General features: G+C 39.6%; 1 protein-coding gene across 1 annotated transcript in view; it reads left to right on the forward strand.

Annotated features, from left to right (window-relative positions):
* The first annotated feature begins 208 nt into the window (after nt 1-208).
* LOC128732901 (allatostatin-A receptor-like) overlaps nt 209-19,750 on the forward strand; it is a 148,417-nt gene continuing 128,875 nt past the window's right edge. Inside the window, exon 1 of the mRNA XM_053826341.1 lies at nt 209-784. Within this exon, the coding sequence (XP_053682316.1) occupies nt 212-784 (573 nt within the window). The 5' untranslated portion in view covers nt 209-211. The remainder of the gene's footprint in view (nt 785-19,750) is intronic.

Below are 19,750 nucleotides of genomic sequence, written 5' to 3' on the forward strand. Positions count from 1 at the left end.
TTTTTTTACTCGTGATGGAGAAGCGGGTGCCGGGTACCCAGACTGACGACTGCGAGTTATAGCAAATTGCAGTGTTTTATTATGGTTTATTGTGTGCATCCTTCGCGGGTTTTTACGAGTTGAAAATAAATACATTGATAATATTACGAGCACGTAATACTAGAATTAGTTGATTTATTATTCGCGGAACGAACGGGAAAAAGTGTTGAAAATGGTGAATGATAGTTATAGCTCCCTAGTGGTGGCAGGCTCGGCGACCTCTGAGGGTCGGTTCAATGGTAGCATTCTACCAACAACGACCTCCTTTACTTCCGGTATGACTCCGGAGGAAGAGGAAGAGATAGAAATGATAGTTTCGCGAATTGTTCCGATCTTTTTTGGGCTCATCGGAATAACGGGTCTGCTGGGCAATGCACTGGTTGTGTTGGTAGTGATTTCCAACCCGTTGATGAGATCGACGACCAATCTTCTGATCATCAATTTGGCCATAGCGGATCTGTTGTTTGTGATATTTTGCATACCGTTCACCGCAACTGACTACGTCCTATCGTCCTGGCCGTTCGGCGATCTGTGGTGCAAAAGTGTCCAGTATCTGATTGTTGTGACGGCACACGCCAGCATCTACACGCTAGTTCTAATGTCATTGGATCGGTTCCTGGCGGTGGTGCATCCGATCGCCAGTATGGTGATTCGGACGGAGAAAAACACGATCTGGGCCATCACGATACTATGGGTGGTAATCATCACGACGGCACTTCCGGTTTCATTCGCACACGGAGTCAATGTAAGTATATAGATTAAAGGTCAATTAATAAATGGTCAAGGATGTTTAATTGGAGAAGATAATCTCTATACAGAATGCACATTGAATTTGAACTGCGTGACGCTGCCTTCAAGATAGAGTCGATTCCAGTAAAATGTGGTTATTCTTAGAAATAAGAAGTGGGTGATTTTTTATAGTTCAACTGTTTCTTGTAGCTGAATAACAACTTATGGAGATCAGCATAATTTATTGTGGCTTTTGCCAAGTTTTTTTTTGTGGTACCGGCTCACCAGCCTTGCGATTAATCTCATAGCCACGAAAGGAGGGTCATAACAAGTAATCAATAAAATGGAAAAAGAAATGGAAACGAATATTTATTGTTGTTGTCTAGCAGGAAGGAAATTCGTTCATCGAATAAAGCTTTTCGTACTTGGAAAGAAGCACGGGCTGTAAGTTTTAGCAGTACCGTTCTGATTCAAACTTAGAACAGTCTCAAACTTCGAACACTTAGAATAAAATGCTCGTTAACATCGCTAATATGATAAAATATTATGCTTATAGTATATCACCGTGTTCGTTATAATGTCCTCTATTCGGTGAGTCAACATATACCTAGCATTAGAGTAGGTCGAAAACCGCGAATATTTTCTATGATCTTCGGCCATTTGTGTTTCGGCCATTCACAGGTAATTCGAATCCTAAAGAGACAATGCAAAAGACAAAAATGATCACTAATAGTTCATTTTGTGGGTCCGCACATGCAGAGGCATTTGTGTGTATTCCGGGAATATAAGAGTCGCCTTCCAGCGACCTTCCTTACCAATTCCCAATAACCAATTTCGCTGTACCAACTTTAACCCACGTGATGATTTGTTTATGAGAATTGACAAGTGCCATATTTGCTTCAGACCTTAAGCATTCTGGTTGGCAATCCACTCTATCATCCAGCCTTCCGCATATATGATATTAATAATAATACTATTATTATAAGTTGCAATGAGCAAAAATAGAACAATCTCACCAGCAGTCCTTCGAATGGAATAGAGTTGGATCATCTGAGTTTCCATAAGTGCTTCCAATAATTAATTTAATTTTATCTTCTGGTATCCATGTCTAGTATTAAAACTCGTTTTGGCCAAAGTTTTCACTATATAGCTGGAGGTGCTTCATAAGCTAAAACGAAAAAAATAATTAAAATAACTTATATTAGGCTTACCTCTTAGCAAGGCCATGTGGCTCAATCGTCTGCCCAAACAGCGGTTTTGAGATCGGGTAACGCACCTTCTAGCTTGGCTGCTACTCAATAGAACATTACTGGGTATGGCCACGTGGAGGCGCTAGGGATGGCTAGAGCTATGTTGGACGCTTCTCATTTGCCTTCTCCATTTCACACCCATACATTAGTTTTCTAACCATAACTCAAAAACGAAAAATAACCGCAAGGTTCCTATATTTCCTTTTATTCATTTGAATCTCAACAGTTGGTAGTTCTCCCTCATCCTAAAATTGAACGAATTGCATGAGCATGAAGGGCTGGTACTGAATGGCCGAAACACAAATGGCCGAATGACAAGTAGCCGAAGTCCAAATGACCGAAATTCAACCAAGCACCGGTCACTGCGTGGAGAGGGGGTGGTCAGCCTCCTCTATTTAGATGCACGCATTTCACTAGGCTTGCTGACTAGTAGGGATTATCTTTTAGTTGAGTCCGAATGAGCGGGTGCGAGTAAGGACAGCATATAACCAACATTAGAGCAGGTCGAAAGCCGCGAATATTTTCTATGGTATTCGGCCATTTGTGTTTCGGCCATTCGTAGGTAATTCCAATTTTGAAGAGACAATGCAAAACACAAAAATGATCACCAAAAATTCATTTTAAGTCGGATATTTTTGATGTTCTCAGGGAATAAATAAACACATATTAGCTATGTTTTTGCAGTTGGTTTATTTGAATCTCTGCTCTTAGGCTAAATTCCCGCATCTTGAAATTAACGCTACCCATCAAATTCTTTTTTACAAACATTTTACATTAACTCTTTTTTTAAATTCTGGTCGTTTTTGGAGACCTTTTCCGTTTCCCGGGGCTTGCCCTTTATAATCGCTCGAATTTTTTTCTATTGGGCGAAGTTCTGGTGGTAGATTTGCCTTCTTCAGTCCAAAAACAACATCGTTGGTTTCATACCACTCCATGACCGGTTTCACGTAATAGCACGGTGCCAGATCCGGCCAAAACAGAGTATCACCTTCGTGGAACCGAAGGAAAGGCAGCAGGTACTCCTGGAAGCATTCTTCTTTATATATTTGGCCGTTGATGGTGCTGATCGACTGTTTTTTTCACGACCGCGCCTATAATTTTTTTGTCGAAGCACTGCTGGGAAACTATCGTGATAATCGTTTGACAGATTGTGGCGCAATTTTGCATATTTAAATAATACACTCTAAACTAGTTTTAACCAAAAATTCATCACGCAATAAAAAGTTATACACAAAAAAGTTTTGAGTTGATGAATGACCCTTTGGGTTAAAACCACTCTAAAAAAAGTTGAGTTTTTGACGTAGGACTACCTCTTTGTTTACTATAGCGGGTACTACTTTGTGAAAACAAAAATTGAAGTATAACATTTGGTTGAAAGATTTCAAACGCTAATAGCTACTATACTACTGATCGAAACATAACTGTTAATGTGTTGTTGGATAGATAAAATGCCCAGCAATGTTATAGTAACATATTTATAACAAACTTTTATACGCTTAACGACAAGGTCATCAGAGTACATGTATGTCAGTGAGTATGGCACCGAATATCACCGTTTCCTTCCCTTCCTCAGTGTACCAACATGCTCCAATAGACGCGGGAAATTAACCTGCTAGCTGTAATAAGATCTTGCAGCTCGAAGCACTAAACATTGCATTCTACAGGTTCTATTACTTTTTGGTGCATAAATTGCACTAAATACTGAGATGTCACTTTTTCGCCGTCGATTTTTCATAATTTTTTTTCACCCGTTCCATTCGTCACATCACTCGCGAAACTTAACTTGAGGCATAGAAAACTTTAGTTTACCGCCCGAACAGTTTTTTAGTAAGATATAATGAATTTGCCCAAACTGTACATTTGAATTGATAGGAAAAACTTCACTTCGTTACGATTGCAATTCCAAATCCTCGACCGTCGTTGCTGTACGTTACCAAGGGAACGGACGTATATATGGAGTGATGCCAACGTAAAAATTTGAGCTTGAAATTGACCAATTATGTTCACTATTAAATTAAGGGTCATACAGGGTCGTAAACTTTTAAAATTCACTGATAATAAAATTCGTCGTAAACAACATTTTATGTGATAGAATTTCTGTCAGATCTAGTTCAACAGCAAAAATATATACGTGATTCTACGTTTCATAATTGTTCATAACAGATTATTACTTACTACTAGCAACTCTATTCTCCTGGAAAAAGTTCCAAGTTCCAAACAAAACGATAGTGGCAACAAGTACTGAAATCAGTAAAAAAAAGCCTGACGACCTTCACCTTAATAGTGAAAATGTATGTAAAATTTCAAGGTCGAATTTCCCCATACATTTTCTTCGTGACTACCTTGCTTCACAGGCAGGGTCGACATCTGTTTAGTGTGGTGTCCTTTTACAAAAAAAAGTAACAAGACCGCCTCATCCGAACAAGTCGAAGATTCTTTACGATGATACACCAATTTGATATATGTGCTTGGGGAGGACGCCATAGTGCAAAACCACCCCTTTTCTTCAACCGTTGAATCGCTGAAACATTTGACCTAGTTCAATTTGATGTCCTGTAAGTGAAACGTCATAGAAAAATGAGCGGTCATCATTTCCTATTGCCAGATTGCATTCATATAGGATTGCAAAAATTTGTTCGGAACTGTTGACTTGTACGAAAACAGGGGTGACATTGCTATTCTCGTTTCGAGTGATTTTGGTTCGTTTCGCCCATTCGTTTAACGTGGTCGAAACGAACCAAAATCACTCGAAACGAGAATCGCAATGTGAACCCTTGAAGGGGTATTTGTGCATGTGACGCGAGGAAAATCAGCGACTGTCTTATCCGAGAAAAGTTTTTGAGCGTCTTATTTGCTGCCTTGCATCAGTTAGTTGCTTGCAATTCTTTACATAGTTTCAATTGTATTTCTGTCAAGTATGTAAATAGCAGTAAAGTAGAGTGTCGAAAGGTACTAGTAAGATGCAGAGGACGTTAGCTAATTGATATTTTAACTGGCTGTCCACATGTTAATTGTAAGACAATCATACTTCAAATCAATCTATCACAATGAATGGTGCTATCAACAATTTCGTGGAAATTGGCGAATGCGAGTCAGTGTTGTAGCTGATAACCCAGAATAGTTATTTATGTTTTCGGTTTAATCGCAGTTGTAAGCTAGTTCCTGAAGGATGCTATCTTCGTCAACTGCATACCAGTTTCAAGCCAGTAGCATAAAGTTGACTAGTGCAACTTTAAAAATAGCAAAAATGCAAAAATTGTCAAAATGCGAAATCATCGCCAATCATTCAAGTCAAGCAAATTAAATTTTTTCTGCAATTATTGGCCTTTAAAAAGGCCGATTGATGGATGATATTCAGATTGAAACATTACTTGGAGCCAGCGCCGTAGCGTGCGGTTGGCCAGACTGGCCCCCACCAAGGGCACTAGCCTTCAAGGGCGCCAAAAACGAGATGGGCTTCACTAAGGCACTAACAATAAGCAGCACCGTAGCGTACGGTTGACCAGACCGGCCCCTGCCAAGGGTGCTAACTCTTAGGAGCGCCAAAAAGAGCTTGAATTTCAGTAAAGCATTAGCAGTAACATATGCATAACAGTCAAACAACTACGCTCGATACTTTGTTCGTACTGCCAGCTCCACCCCGTAGCTAAGAGGTCGGACATGATGAAGCACTTCGTATCCGCTGAATAGAGCCAATCCGGCATTTGCAGCACCCTCTACCGCGAGAAAGGCGAAATCGTTGAGCGAAAGTTCTGGTTCTGGCCGCTTGATAGTGCTGCGCGACGGTATCGTACAGCAGAAGCTAACGATGAAAACCGAGAGCAAGGTGGTCTCAATGTTCCACGTCTTGGATCGGGAAATCGAAGTAATCGGCTAAACGGTGAAGAAGTTCTTGGCCAAAATGGGCATTTTTATGCGGAAGCGTCAGTCAAGACTGGCGACGATGTCGTGGTCATAATGAGCGACGAAACGTACGAAAACTATTTCACGCTGGACGGCAAAGACCTGTAGAGGACCGAGTATTTTATGTCCTCCACCAAGAAGGAAGGCGTCAAGTATATATCTTCCGCGCCAAGCTCTCGAAGAAGATCCTTCTGTGGCTGACGATCGGCGAGAGAAAAATATTCAAGCCATTGTTGTTTCCTTCAGGGCTAATGGTGAACGAGGAGACACGAAGATACAGTTCGAAGTACCTACCGGAAGTTATCGTCTTCATCAAGAAGTATCACGCAAAGGATGAGGCCTTTTTGCCACTTTACGACCAACCGAAATTAGTTTATTTTTCAAATACATACGTTAATTGCAGCGAAGTATTGGATAAGAAAGGGAAGAATACTAAAAAGATAAACCTGTTCCGGCGATTTCGGCTATTTGTTATTCGGCCATTTGGTAACAGTCAGATTTAGAACGGGTATCACTTGATAAAAAGCTCGCGTAGCCCAGTGGCCTGCCTAAAACTACAATTGTAAGGTTAGGAATTAGCAATCACTCAACCCCGCACCTCCTAGCTTGGCTACTGAATTTCAAATTGGAGTATTACCAGGTATGGTCACATGAAGGCGCTAGATAGGACCTTGGGATGGCGAGAGCTATTTCTGACAGATGCCCATTTCATATTCTGTTTGTACGCAAATATCTAATTGCAGGCTCAAAAGCAGGTAGTTAAGATAAAAAAAATGCAAAAGAATTTCATGTAATGGAATCACTTTTGATAGTATTCCGAATCCAAACACTTTCATTGTTGATTAGCAACACTGAACATAATGATGAGATTTTTATCACTAAAAGATTAGTAATTGGCAAATAAGAAAAACTATTTTAAAAGGTTTTATGATAGTTCATGTAACTTTTGTCCAACATGGCTGTTCCGACTTTTCTTTGCAGTTTACCAAATTTTGGAGTATTGTTTTCGATCATAATTTTTTAAAATCTTCTATAACAAAGGTACCTCACATCGTTTGGGTGGATTAAATCAAGTTTTTCCGCTCAGAAGTTTGTCACGTCTTCCGATTGTCGCCGCTCGATAGGGCGTGTCCTGCTAAACTGGATGACGAATATACATAAAACGGGTCTGTGCGAAAATTTTATTGTAGCCATAATTGGGGCCATTAATGGATTTATGTATTAGCTTGCTGACACCTGACAGTTCCAAAAATGTAGTCGCCCAAATGTGAGCCAGTCGACAGAAGTGGCTTTCAAAATAAACGACCAATTTGTGGAAACGGTCTCGTCTATAGCTATTAAAAGCGATTCGTCCAGCTAATCAAATTATCGTCAATGTCCTCTCCCAGGCGCCACTACCTTAGAGTTCGGTTTTGCAGAAGACATCGCTTTCATTCCATAACGTTAAAAGATTGACATTATATCTCGATCCTCATAAAAATACCATTCAAGTTTTCCGAAAGTTTTTATAGAGCTAAACTTTTCGCTATAGCAGGTATTATTTCAGAAGCAGTGATGAACTCAGATGATTTGGTTTCATGACTACCCATGTCAGTTTCATTACAATCATTACTTGCTTAAAACGGAAAGTATGCTCTTTCTGACTTTGCTATGAAGTGTTCCAACTTTTCCATTGGAAAATTTGCCACATTCAATGTTGCTAGTCAAATTTTACGGCTCTCAAGTGCTTGTCGAACCTAATTTGCCAGCTGTTCTCGATACAGAAAAGGCAAAAACCAGTAATCTGTTTGCGAGAAGAGAGCTGCAAAATTCCACTTCATCTATTTCGGAAATTTACAGAAAATTGAAGCGAGCCAAATTAGGCAAAACATTTACTGAAGTATTACATTTGGCTCATTTTGTGAAACCTCCAACAAATGGATCATATCGTTTTACGCATAATCCTTTCGAAATCCCCCGAGTTTATTAGAATAATTACCTACGCTGGGAATTTACGGGTTTCTCCTTGGTATTCGACCGGCACCGAAATGAAACCACTTTATGCAAATGGGCCCATCCCGCGGAAAATGTAACATAATCCCAATTTCGTGACGCTGGCTGCTGTCGTGCTTTCTCACCAGCCACCCGCATCAAAACTTTCCAATAAGTTCGTCAAAATTCCAAATCATACCATGTCTGTGCACAAATCCTTCCCAGCAGCCGGGGGCGTCCTTCGCCAGCTTATTTGTGTTTCGTGAAATTATTTCAATTTCACTAAATCTCACCATCCCCGCGTCGTCGTCGCCGTAGAAGTTTGCCCATCAATTTCCGTGGCAATAATAGAAAACCGGAGCGCAGGAACCCATCAACCTGACACGGACTACTGCCCGTGGCGAAGCGGACTGGAGATGCAGGAAGAAGGTCACACTTTTGTTGAACTTTTGCACGGGTCGACTTTACAACGATAGCACGGAATCCAATATACCTTCCTCAAAAGGAATGTGAATGCTCTGAATGAAAATATCTCCAAGCGGCACTCGAGTGCCAAAGATTTATCAGTTCCTGGTTCCACTTTCGACGACTGAGGAATCTAGAATTCCATACGTTTCGCTTCGGTCGCTTGATCCTGCCACTCACTGGCGCCTGATTTTGTTTTGGGTAAACATAAATAAGCTTCCAACAGGGAATCGTAATGGGAATAGAAAGGGTCCAACTTTTCGATCCGTCCCCCTTTTGGGGTGCAACTATTGGATGGGGTGATTCAGTTCAGCTAGTTTTTTCCTGCTCCTTCACTACTGGCACTTGAAAAACATTGCAAATCTTGCGTAATTTCGGTTTAATTTGCATAAGGTTTAGCATATATGCAATTTGAAAATTCTTTAAAACTTTAGAATAGATTTATTCGTTAATATTTGACCACATTGCATTCCTTCGTTCGTAACTACCCGAAAAAAAAAATTTACATTAAATTTTGTAGTAGAAACAATGCATCTACAACAATTTTTATTATTAACATTGAAACTTATGGTAAATTTATTGTAAAAGTGTAAATTTATTGTAAAATTCAAGTTTTATTCATATTTTTGTTTCTTATTTTACGCTATATAATTGGCCTTATTTCATCATAAATTTACTGCCTTTTTTAATTATATTTTGTTGATTCGCCTAAAAAAATTATCATAAAAAGACGATAACTTTTACTGTAAATGAAAATTTTTGTGCGCAAACAAACTAGATTTTTTTTTATTGTTAAGATACTTTACATCCCGTCATTTTTATGGTAGAATCTCTTAAAAACATGAAAGTTATGGTCGACAACAATAAGTTTGATAGTTTGGTTATCTTTTAGGACGACAAATTTTATTGTTTTTACTTTTTGTATCCTACTGTTACCATAATTTTTATCATCGTGTTATGGTTATTTTTTTCCGGGTAGACAAACCGGCTGCTCTGACCTTGTGTGCAGGCAAAATAAACAATTTTGCTGCTTTGTGCTTCAACCACATAGGACAACTGCTGAATTGCCGTCGGCAAATATCAATGGGCTCAGCACCCCCCGGTAACGAAGGGAGCAAATGTTGCGACCTTCCCGCTCTTCTCTGCAAGTAGTGCAAATTAGAATGAGCCTCTTTTAATCCATAGGAATTAATTCCATAACATGCTGAATTAATGTGTGAGTAAGTCCCACAAAAGCCGCAACGCATCGGTTAGATAGCGTTGATATCTCCTTTGTATTCACCGCACATTTATTTCCTCGTGGTTTTTGAGTGAAATTCCTGTCGCAGTCGAGGACAAAAAATAGCAAGCATATAGCTAAATAAAGGAACACAAGCAGTGCTATCCGTTCGTTTGCAGGAAAAGCTCTTAGGATTATTTGAACAATGCTTTTTCTGGAATTTATGTTAATTAAAGCTGTAGCAACAAAAGATTATTAGATAATTATTAGCCCTTGCCGGGCGCGAATAATTAGTTTACCTGACAAAAAGTCAAAAAATGATAATGACCCAAATGAAAGTTGTTTAAAATTATTGTACAAAATTAGCTAAAGGGTCTTAGATTTTTTTAAACTTTTATAAGCGGATATAGTTTATGAATTTATGAACGAAAATAAAATTTAAACTATTTATTATGAAGGTTCGAACGAGGGGCTCATGGAAAACTTCGAATACAGGTACAATTCGACAATGCTGACATTTTGCAATTGTTTAGAAGTTTGTTACACACACTTAAAAATAGCACCGAAACCGGCAAAATTTTGCCGAAAAATTTTTATGCGGGGTCCCCCGCGTGTCCCGAATGCGTGGAAGTAGAGGAAACTGCAGAACATGCTTTCTTCATGTGCCCTCGTTTTGCGGGTTCGAGAAGCAACATGATGGCAGTGAGCGGACAGGACACTACTGCGGATAACTTAGTCCAAAGGATGTGTTCCAGCGCGGACGTCTGGAGAGCGGTCAATGCGGCTGCTACCCAGATTGTACTTGAGCTACAAAACCGCTGGAGAGACGATCAACGGCGAATAAACAGCCTAACTACCATAGTTCAGTAGTTATCTAAGAGGGTGCGTTAAGCACAATAGCCCATCTATGAAGTAATACTGATGAGGTGGTGCCAGGGAGGATTGAGGCTGGAGACTCGAGTAGGGTTTTAGTGGGTCGGCTTTCTCACGGTCCATTAGGGGAGTCGGGATACCTAAACCCCACTCCCTGAGTTGTCTTCTCCGGTGCCTGATAGTACCGTATCTTCTCAGGTGCTTAGCAGATTTTCCTACTCGTAAAAAAATAGTAGAGTCTTCAGAACGTGTTCTTATTTTTCCTGCAGCAGCCCGGCTGACAGATGGTACAACGACAATGGCGTCACTATGGTTCCTAACGAGTGGAATTCGTGTAATAGCCCGAAGCCAGGTTTGGCACGTTCTTTTTTCTTCTATTTTGCTCTTTTGACTACACCACCTCAGCCAAGCAGAATTAGAAAATTGATATATGGGGTACTTGTAGAGTTAGTTATCATTTATAATATTGCTGAAGTAAAGCATTGCTATATCTTTTGCACTAACCTTGTTATAAGACTACTGTCCCAGTGGTGGCAGAAAGAGCACTCTTTTGGCTACAAACGGTGTTGCCGCCTTATAGTACAATCAGTACAGAAAATAAAACTATGCTCAATTCAGCAATATTGTAGACAATAATTAACTCTCCAAGTGTCTAATACATCCCTTTTTCACACTCAGGCCCAGGTCCTTTTTCCATATTTCCATCATATTTTCGTTTTATGACATTTTGCCGCCTTTTCTTCGATTTAATTGTCATTTTCTTTCGTACTGTTTGTTGCCAAGACAACAAAAATGTTGTCTTTTTATAGTCTTTTTGTTGTTCGTTCGTCGTCTTTTTGGCGACGTATATTTGCCATCTTTTCGTAGTTTTTTTTGCAAGTTTTATCGCCTGTTTGACACTTTTTAATGTCTCTTTCCCGTTTTTTGTCGTGTTTTTGTTGCAGTTTTTTTGTCGTCTTTTTATCGTATTTTTGCCATCTTTTTATTACTGTTCCATTGACTTTTATTCACATTTTCGTCAATATTCCGCTGTCTTTCGCCGTCTCTTCGTTATCTTTTCTATTTATTTTAATAATCTTTTCATCGTTTTCTGAAGGATTAAATGTCCAAGAGTTTTTATTTGCTCCGTAAAAAGAGTATATTGAACATTAATGCAGATAGAACAATGATTCCTTCCACTTGATTATAAAGAACAACCTTATTCGCTTGATTTTGAAGTTTTATCGCACTACAGTAATCATATTACGGAACTGCCAAAATGTGGGAAAAAATAGTACTCCAACCAGGAAAATATCGGTATTACTATAAATGTACACTCAAGTACTTTTTTCACACGGTTTAGTTTTTTGAGTATTAAGAACGGGGAAACTTAGAGACCATTCATTTATTTCTCAATACATTTGGGAGTAGCTCGACATTCCTCACGTAGATTGTTAATAGTTCCTTAGCTGCACCGTTTTCGAGTAATCGAAAAAAACAAACCGTGTAAAAAAAGACTTGAGTGTAAATATCACTACGATCAAAAAGCGAAAGCAGAAAAGAATTTCATGCCGTTAACGCATATAATGATGAAAATTTCGATCTGCCGTCAAAGCAATAAAGCAGATCTTCCATTTTAATACACTTTAAAGTAAACTATTCGATTCGCTTCTTTCTCTCAGAAAGAATAAAGTTATGCTTTTCGGGTCCAATTCACTGCATGTAGCGTAGTCGTGCTTTTTGTCACTAAATGAAACTTTCAATCTTTTCCGCAAAATTTATGAAAATCCGCAGATTTGAGCATTTGATCCGTAGGTCCGTAGAAAATTCATTACCTCTTTAACAATCAGGTCATAAGCTCAAGCAGTCTTATCACGCTGTGCTGAGAGCCGCAATAAAAGATATTATGCTTTTCGCTGCTTGATAACCATTGCCATAATTTTACGACGCTTTTCGCTTTATTCTCGAGAGTTATAAAGCATAACATTTGCTTTACTGAATAGTTTTATAACTTGAAAATATACAACTGTTAAATGATTCTAATTAATTTAGTTTATAGCGACCATAATAAAATATCCGATAGGATAAATTATATATTTTCAGCAGTTTCCGTAGTTGTGCAGCTTATGCGCATTGAATTTTAACGTGCACATTGGTGTAATAATTGAGTAAAATCAACGCCCCATCTAAATTTTGAAATTTTTGAAAAGTAGTTGTTTTAACAATATGTTCAGGGGGACTCCATAGCCGCAAGGTTACCGAGTCTGCTTTGACAAGCGAGTGGTCGTGGGTTCGAATCTTAGTAGAATGAGGTCATTCGGTGTCAAGTGACTTTAGCATGGGTTTATTCTCAGGCTCCTCATTAACCCTTCCATCATGCTGAATTCTATGTTTACCAGCTGAAGTCTCTTGACAGTGCAAAAGTCTCTTATATAGTTAAGTGTACTGGTCAGAGGAATGAATGAGTCCTCGCTGGGGACGGCTATAATATGGAATAGTACAGGCAGTGAGGAATAAGTGGGTAAAGTAGATCGAGCGCTGAAGGAAGGGTAAACCCCAATACACACAAGCATGCATAAAATTTAATAAGCATATCGCTTATTCAATAGCGATTATAGCAAAAAGAAATGCAGTGCAGGTCATACAGCAAATACCCGGGCGATATCACAATAGATCAACTATACTGGTCGCAGTGATGAGTCCACACATTAAAAACAAAAACAATATGTTCAATTAGTCAATCTCAATTTCTAGTAAAATCATTCTAGGTGCTTGCTGTGACATGGTAACCGATTGATAATAGCGCGTTTCGCCGGAAATTTTTTTATAGCCTATGAATAACTTATATTTAATCAGCTGGCCAGCCGTTTCTGAATTGCATCCATTTTTTGATATTTTTTGAAACGGTGGCTCTACAATTGGGTATTTTAATTACCCCAAAAAAGTGGATTTTTCCACCTTATTTGATAGCTCGTCGTTTTCTGCATCTAACTGTTCTTTTTTTATTTCAACTAGGTCAATATTTAATGAAACAATTAATAAAAATCAAAAATAGAAAGATTTGCTGTTTGAAAGTGTGTTACTTTTCAGCTATCGTCCTATCCCAAAAAAAATTTTTAAATTAAAAAAATGCTATTTTTATTACATTTACTCGTCAAATTTGAAAAAGTCTTCATGTGACGATACAGTGACATCATATGTTACCATAATATGTGAAAATTTATATACCGCTAAAATACCCAATTGATGAAGGGACGGTAGGGGAAAGTAATGAATTTTTTTTTTGGAATGGAGGGGAAAGAGCGGAAGGGTGATGGAGGAGGGGGGGGATATTGGAAGCTACGCATAACAAGTAGTCTTTGTGACTCCTATCTTAATCTTAATCTCCTATCTCCTATCTTAATATGTTTTGAACCGGTGGTTCTACAATTGATAAAGGGACGGTAGGAGAAAGCAATGAAAAATTTTTTTGGAATGGAGGGGAATGCGCGGAAAGGTAAGGGGGGGTTATTGGTACCTACGCTTAACAAGTTGTCGTTGTGACTCCTACCTTTTGTCCAATGCTGGAAGGTCACGGGTCGACCCAACCTATAATGTGAAATTATAACCAGATTCGAATCTACAACACCCGCCAGGGCATGTGGCTCGCTGGTACCCGCGGGTACCCATGTACAGGGGTTAGACAAAATGATCGGGACAGGCAAAATTTTGATGAAATTCAAACGGCCATAACTTTTACAAAATTGAACATTTTTAGATGAAACCAATTGCATTCGACGGGAAAGTTTTCCTAGTTTACCTAAAATACTTCAAAATTCGTAATAGTCAGCGGACACCGAAGTTATTCCGGGTTGTCTGGGGGTGTGTCAAAAACTGATTTTTTCAATTGCTTGTATCGTTTTTTGTCATGGAAATTTATTAATTTTCATATTTTATCCCAAAACTAGATTTCATTTCCAGTCGATTGGTGAAAAAAGAACGGAAATCCGATGAGAAACAACAAAGTTACGACCATTTTCGTAAAATCAGTACTAGTAACACCTATTGCTCTGGTCAGTTTAGGGCATGACGCAAACCATGTCAATATGTGCATCAAACGTTAAGGTTTTGTCAGCCATTGACACTGGAAGCATTCCCAGGTTCGCAGCGTGCCATGGCAACCCTGTAGCAGGCTCTGGGTACCCCGGCGGAAGTGGTCGTTTCAGGGAATATTCGAAATCATGTCAATATGGGTGTCAAACTTCAGGATTTTCAACCCTCGTCAATTTTTGAAGTTTGACATCCATATTGGAATGGGTTTGGTCATGTTTCAAAATGGTCAAAAAGGTAAGACATTACTGGCAACATTTCCAGAGCTGATTTCACTAGAATGGCCATATCTCGGTTGTTTCTCATCGGATTTCCGTTCTTTTTCGACCAATCGACTGGAAATGAAATCTAGTTTTGGGATAAAATATGAAAATTAATAAATTTCCATGACAAAAAACGATACAAGCAATTGAAAAAATCAGTTTTTGACACACCCCCAGACAACCCGGAATAACTTCGGTGTCCGCTGACTATTACGAATTTTGAAGTATTTTAGGTAAACTTTCCCGTCGAATGCAATTGGTTTCATCTAAAAATGTTCAATTTTGTAAAAGTTATGGCCGTTTGAATTTCCTCAAAATTTTGCCTGTCCCGATCATTTTGTCTAACTCCTGTACCTTTAAACCACAGAGGCGCTGGACAAAAGGAGACTGCAAAATCCGCTTATTAAGGTACCGACGTATCTGGATGGGCTATTTTTAGACATAAATTGTGCCTCTTCCTTCGCCTACTGTAGAAACCACCGACCGAGAAGTTTAAATCTAACTTGTTTTTACTGGCAGGACGACGACACTATGCAGGCCCTTGCGACTTACAAGGTACTGCGCGTGACGCTGTTCGTCTGTCAGCGTGTTAGCCGCGATTCTCAGCGCGGGTTAAAAACACCAGATTGGTCTATTTCATAGGAACGGTGACTTTCCCCGAAAACCCACGCTGAGAAACGCGACTAACACGCTGACCATATACGTCGCTACCTTAATAAGTGGGTTGTGCAGGTTCCTTTTGTCCAGCGCCTCTGTGGTTCAAAAGTACATGTTATAGCGAGCCACATGCTCTGGCGGGTGTTGTGGGTTCGAATCCGGCTCTTTCTCCTCCATTCCAAAAATTTTTTTCATTACCTTCTCCTACCGTCCCTTCATCAATTGTAGAACCACCGTTTCAAAACATATTAATATATATGTTTGACCGCATTTCAAGGTCACGACTAAAAACACGAGGTTGGTCTATACATTTTTTGGCTCGTTTTTGCCCTGGGTGCAATGGTTTTACAGTAAGCATAAATCCAGTAATCTAACATTGATTCATTGAAAAATAAAAAAAATAATGTTCGTATTTTTCGTGTTCAATCTTTGCATTTGTTGCATTGGTAATTAATAAGTAAAATAGCAGAATAGTAGGATGGTATGATGTTACATGACTGATTTCAAGTAAAAATAGTTCAGTGCACTGGTATCATTCCCACTCAAAGCAAATATTTGCAATGATCAGTGTTGTTTTTCCCGGAAGGCATGCAAATGAAAATAATTCGTAGAAAAAACTTTCTTTTTTCACATTCCCACGCACAATACGCCTACAAGAGGAACTATGCGCACTATTGACTCCAGCTGTTGCTTTGTGGGCACTACTAATATACTGGCGAAGGTTGGCAGCTGTCACAATTCCCAGGAAATTAACCATTTCCGGTTTGGGTTATTCTTTTGCACCACTCGCTGTTCGCATTGCGAGATTACGAGATGACCGAAATGAGATCTCCCATATATTTTAATTTCGAAACATCCAACCAGCCGGTGGTTTTGAGGCCTGTCTGGTGGGCCGTTCGATAGCCGGATCGCTCACGCCCATAAACTCATCTGGGAGATGTGCCGTCCTGCTACGGAGGCAGAGTTTTTATGGTTATCATCCGATTAAGCTTGAGGCACAATAGAGTCCATAAATAATGTCGTTTTTTTATTGCATCGATCCGCACACAAAACGGTCCACTCCCAGTTTGATGCGTAAATCATAATCGTTGCGAAACTGAGCCAAACCAACCGACGACAGCCATATTTTTTTTTTCTTATGATAAGGCAATTTTAATAAAAACAGACGGATTTTGGAGGAAATCCCTTTTGGAAACTAATTAAGTCTGAGCTGTTTGGGATTGATATTCGGGCACGATGTGAAATATGCTGCAGGGAATTTGCGATAACCCACTAGGAAAGAACTCGGCTCTTGCGGAAAATCATTTTACATTTTTCACCCATCTGAAAAACGCTCAACGAAAGATTGACTTTTGAAAGATGACAACTGTGTACGAAGAAGTGAGCTTAATGTTACGCAAATCCTGACACCCGAAAAGTCACCAAAAGTTCGAAAATTGTTTGCTTGTTCCTGGTCTGCAGTCGGCGTTAACTTATTCGTTAGCTTTCTTCGCCAGAAGCAGTGGCGACAAACGAGCAAAATATGTGCTGAACAAATCTTCCTCCCTGCACATGACCAACTTTTGATAAACCAAATCTCTGTCACCAAACATATTACACAGAAGTCGCAAGTACTCGCAAACTTTGCCCGGAGAGTGGCTTCGAATCTGCCGAAAGTGGTCGGTGTAGACAGGTTGTTTACAGTCAAATAATTCCTTGCGAACATGCCATTTGCCAAAGCCATCCAATTTGAATTCGAGTGTAACAGTGTCGCTGGCGAATAGCGCACACGGAACTTTTCCGTTCCTTTTAACAAATAATGTCACAAACTGCAGTACAACACGATAAACGTGTGTGGAAATGCTTACTCGGCTCGATACAGATACCGACACTGCCCCCCTCACTTCAACCCACCGAAACCAGATGCTGATAACGAGTCAGAGATAAAGTTTCGTTACAACTGCAAATCTGCTGGATATTGGATTGTTAGCACAGCCAACCGCACCGGAAAACCGGGTCAGGGGAGGCCCTCATTGATACGGAACGATACACAAAGCGCACTGTCAGGGTTCCTACGGATGATATCGATTAATAATGAGGGCTTCACGTGTCGAGCTTTTATTGGTTTTCTAAAGCCTGCAGCGCAGGTTGTGTATGCCTAAGGACCGCAGCCCGATCGTCCACCGGCACTGGTGATGGGTTCGATTTGCTAGACGTGAGAAAAACGTAATGAATTAGGAAATATTTGGAGTGAATTGTACGAAAAAAATCTGTGTAAAATCTGGTAGGTAAACTGATAAGAAAATCGACGACGACTGCAAATAACCGTTTGTTATTTGCTTATATCGTAGTAGGAAATTTAGCCCAAGGTAGCTACCGGGTTCCATTGGGCACACTTTGTACTTTGGGAGTAGAAATAGAGAAGATTGCTTTTCCAGTAGCTACAGCCAGCAGTTTTGTGGGAAATTACTGACTGACTGTATTCCTTACTCAGCAGTTTGCAACTGGGTACCCACGCGCCACGGTTTGATTATCGATTTCGCGTCAGTTCAGTTATAGGCATAGGAAATTTTGGTCAATTTCATGTACGATATCCCCCAGCAATAGATAACGATGATCGGATTTGTGCGCAAAATTCATTGAATATCTGCCCCCCCGCGTGGGACCTGACTTTTATCACAGGAAGTGCATTTCCCGGGTTTTTGCTGCTAACAAAATCAAATGGAACGGTGTAATTGGATAGTTGGTAGACTACACCCTGAACAGGGTTAAAGTTATAGGAAAAATTCAAAATTTTGTTATTGGTGTTTAGCGGAATAGATGTTTGTGTTTGTCAATAGATGGCTCCAGTAGTACTCGGATAACGACAGATAGACGTAAACGAAAGGCTCACTTGTGTCGGACGACATCAGCCAGAGTATTCTTACCGGGTCTATATTCAAAACGACAAGAACCTAACTTAGACATATGGTAAACAAACCGTTTTGATACATAATGATTTTGTTTTGGTTCCATATACTTTTGGTTGTATGAAAATGTTTAATTTTGTGATTAGAAGATGCCATCGCACCCGCAGATTTTCTTCTTCCATTCGAAGAAAACGGCGGCTGAAGCGCATTTCATTTAGTGTTACTATTGGCACTTTTGGTGGTCTTGTTATTGACTAATGTTTTATGGACAGTCTAAAATGTCTCGAGTTCAATTAGTTTTTGAGTTACGCAAAAAATTCTGTTTTATTTGTATGAGAGTCTTTATCCCCCTACCACACGGGTGAGGGGTCTCAAACTATCATAAAAAAATCCTGTCTCCAAAACCCCCCACATGTCAAATTTGGTTCCATTTGCTTGGTTAGTTCTCGAGTTATGAGGAAATTTGTATTGCATTTGTATAGGAGCACCCCTCCCAAAGTGGGGAGGGGTCCTAAATCATCATAGAAAAAATTCTTGCCTCCAAAAACCGCCACATGCCTATTTTAGTTCCATTTGATTGATTAGTTCTCGAGTTATGAGGAAATTTGTATTTCATTTCTTTAAGAGCCCCCCCTCCTAAAGTGAGGAGGTGTCCTAATTCACCATAAAAAAATTCTTGCCTTCAAAAACCTTCACATGCCAAATTTGGTTTCATTTGATTGATTAGTTCTCGAGTTATAAGGAAATTTGTATTTCATTTGTATGGGGGTCCACCCGTTTAAAAGGGGAGGGGTCATAATTCCCCTCCTAAAGACGGGGGGCTCTCCATTCACCATAGGAAAAATTATTGTCTCCAAAAGCACCCACATGTCAACTAACCATTCGCTTGGTTAGTTCTCGAGTCATGAAAAAAATTGTATTTCATTTGTATAGATATAGAAGAACCCCTCCCAAAGTGGGAAGGGATTTCATTTCATTACAGAAAAAATTTTTGCCTCCAAAAACCCCCACATGCCAAATTTGGTTCCATTTGATTGATTAGTTCTCGAGTTATGAGAAAATTTGTATTTCATTTCTTCAGGAGTTCCCCCCTCCTAAAGTGGTGAGGGGTTCTAATTCACCATAAAAAATTCTTGCCTCCAAAAACCTTCACATGCCAAATTTGGTGCCATTTGATTGATTAGTTCTCGAGTTATGAGAAAATTTGTATTTCATTTGTATAGGACTCCCCCCTCTTAAAGGGGGAGGGGTCATAATTCCCCTCCTAAAGAGGGGAGGGCTCTCCATTCACCATAAGAAAAATTATTGTCTCCAAAAGCACCCGCATGTCAAATTTGGTTACATTTGCTTTATTAGTTCTCGAGTTATGCAGAAATTTGTGTTTCATTTGCATGGAAGCCCCCCCTTAGAGGGGAGAGGGGTCTC

Source organism: Sabethes cyaneus, chromosome 1 (genome assembly GCF_943734655.1).
Source record: "Sabethes cyaneus chromosome 1, idSabCyanKW18_F2, whole genome shotgun sequence".
In the NCBI taxonomy this organism is placed as follows: domain Eukaryota; kingdom Metazoa; phylum Arthropoda; class Insecta; order Diptera; family Culicidae; genus Sabethes; species Sabethes cyaneus.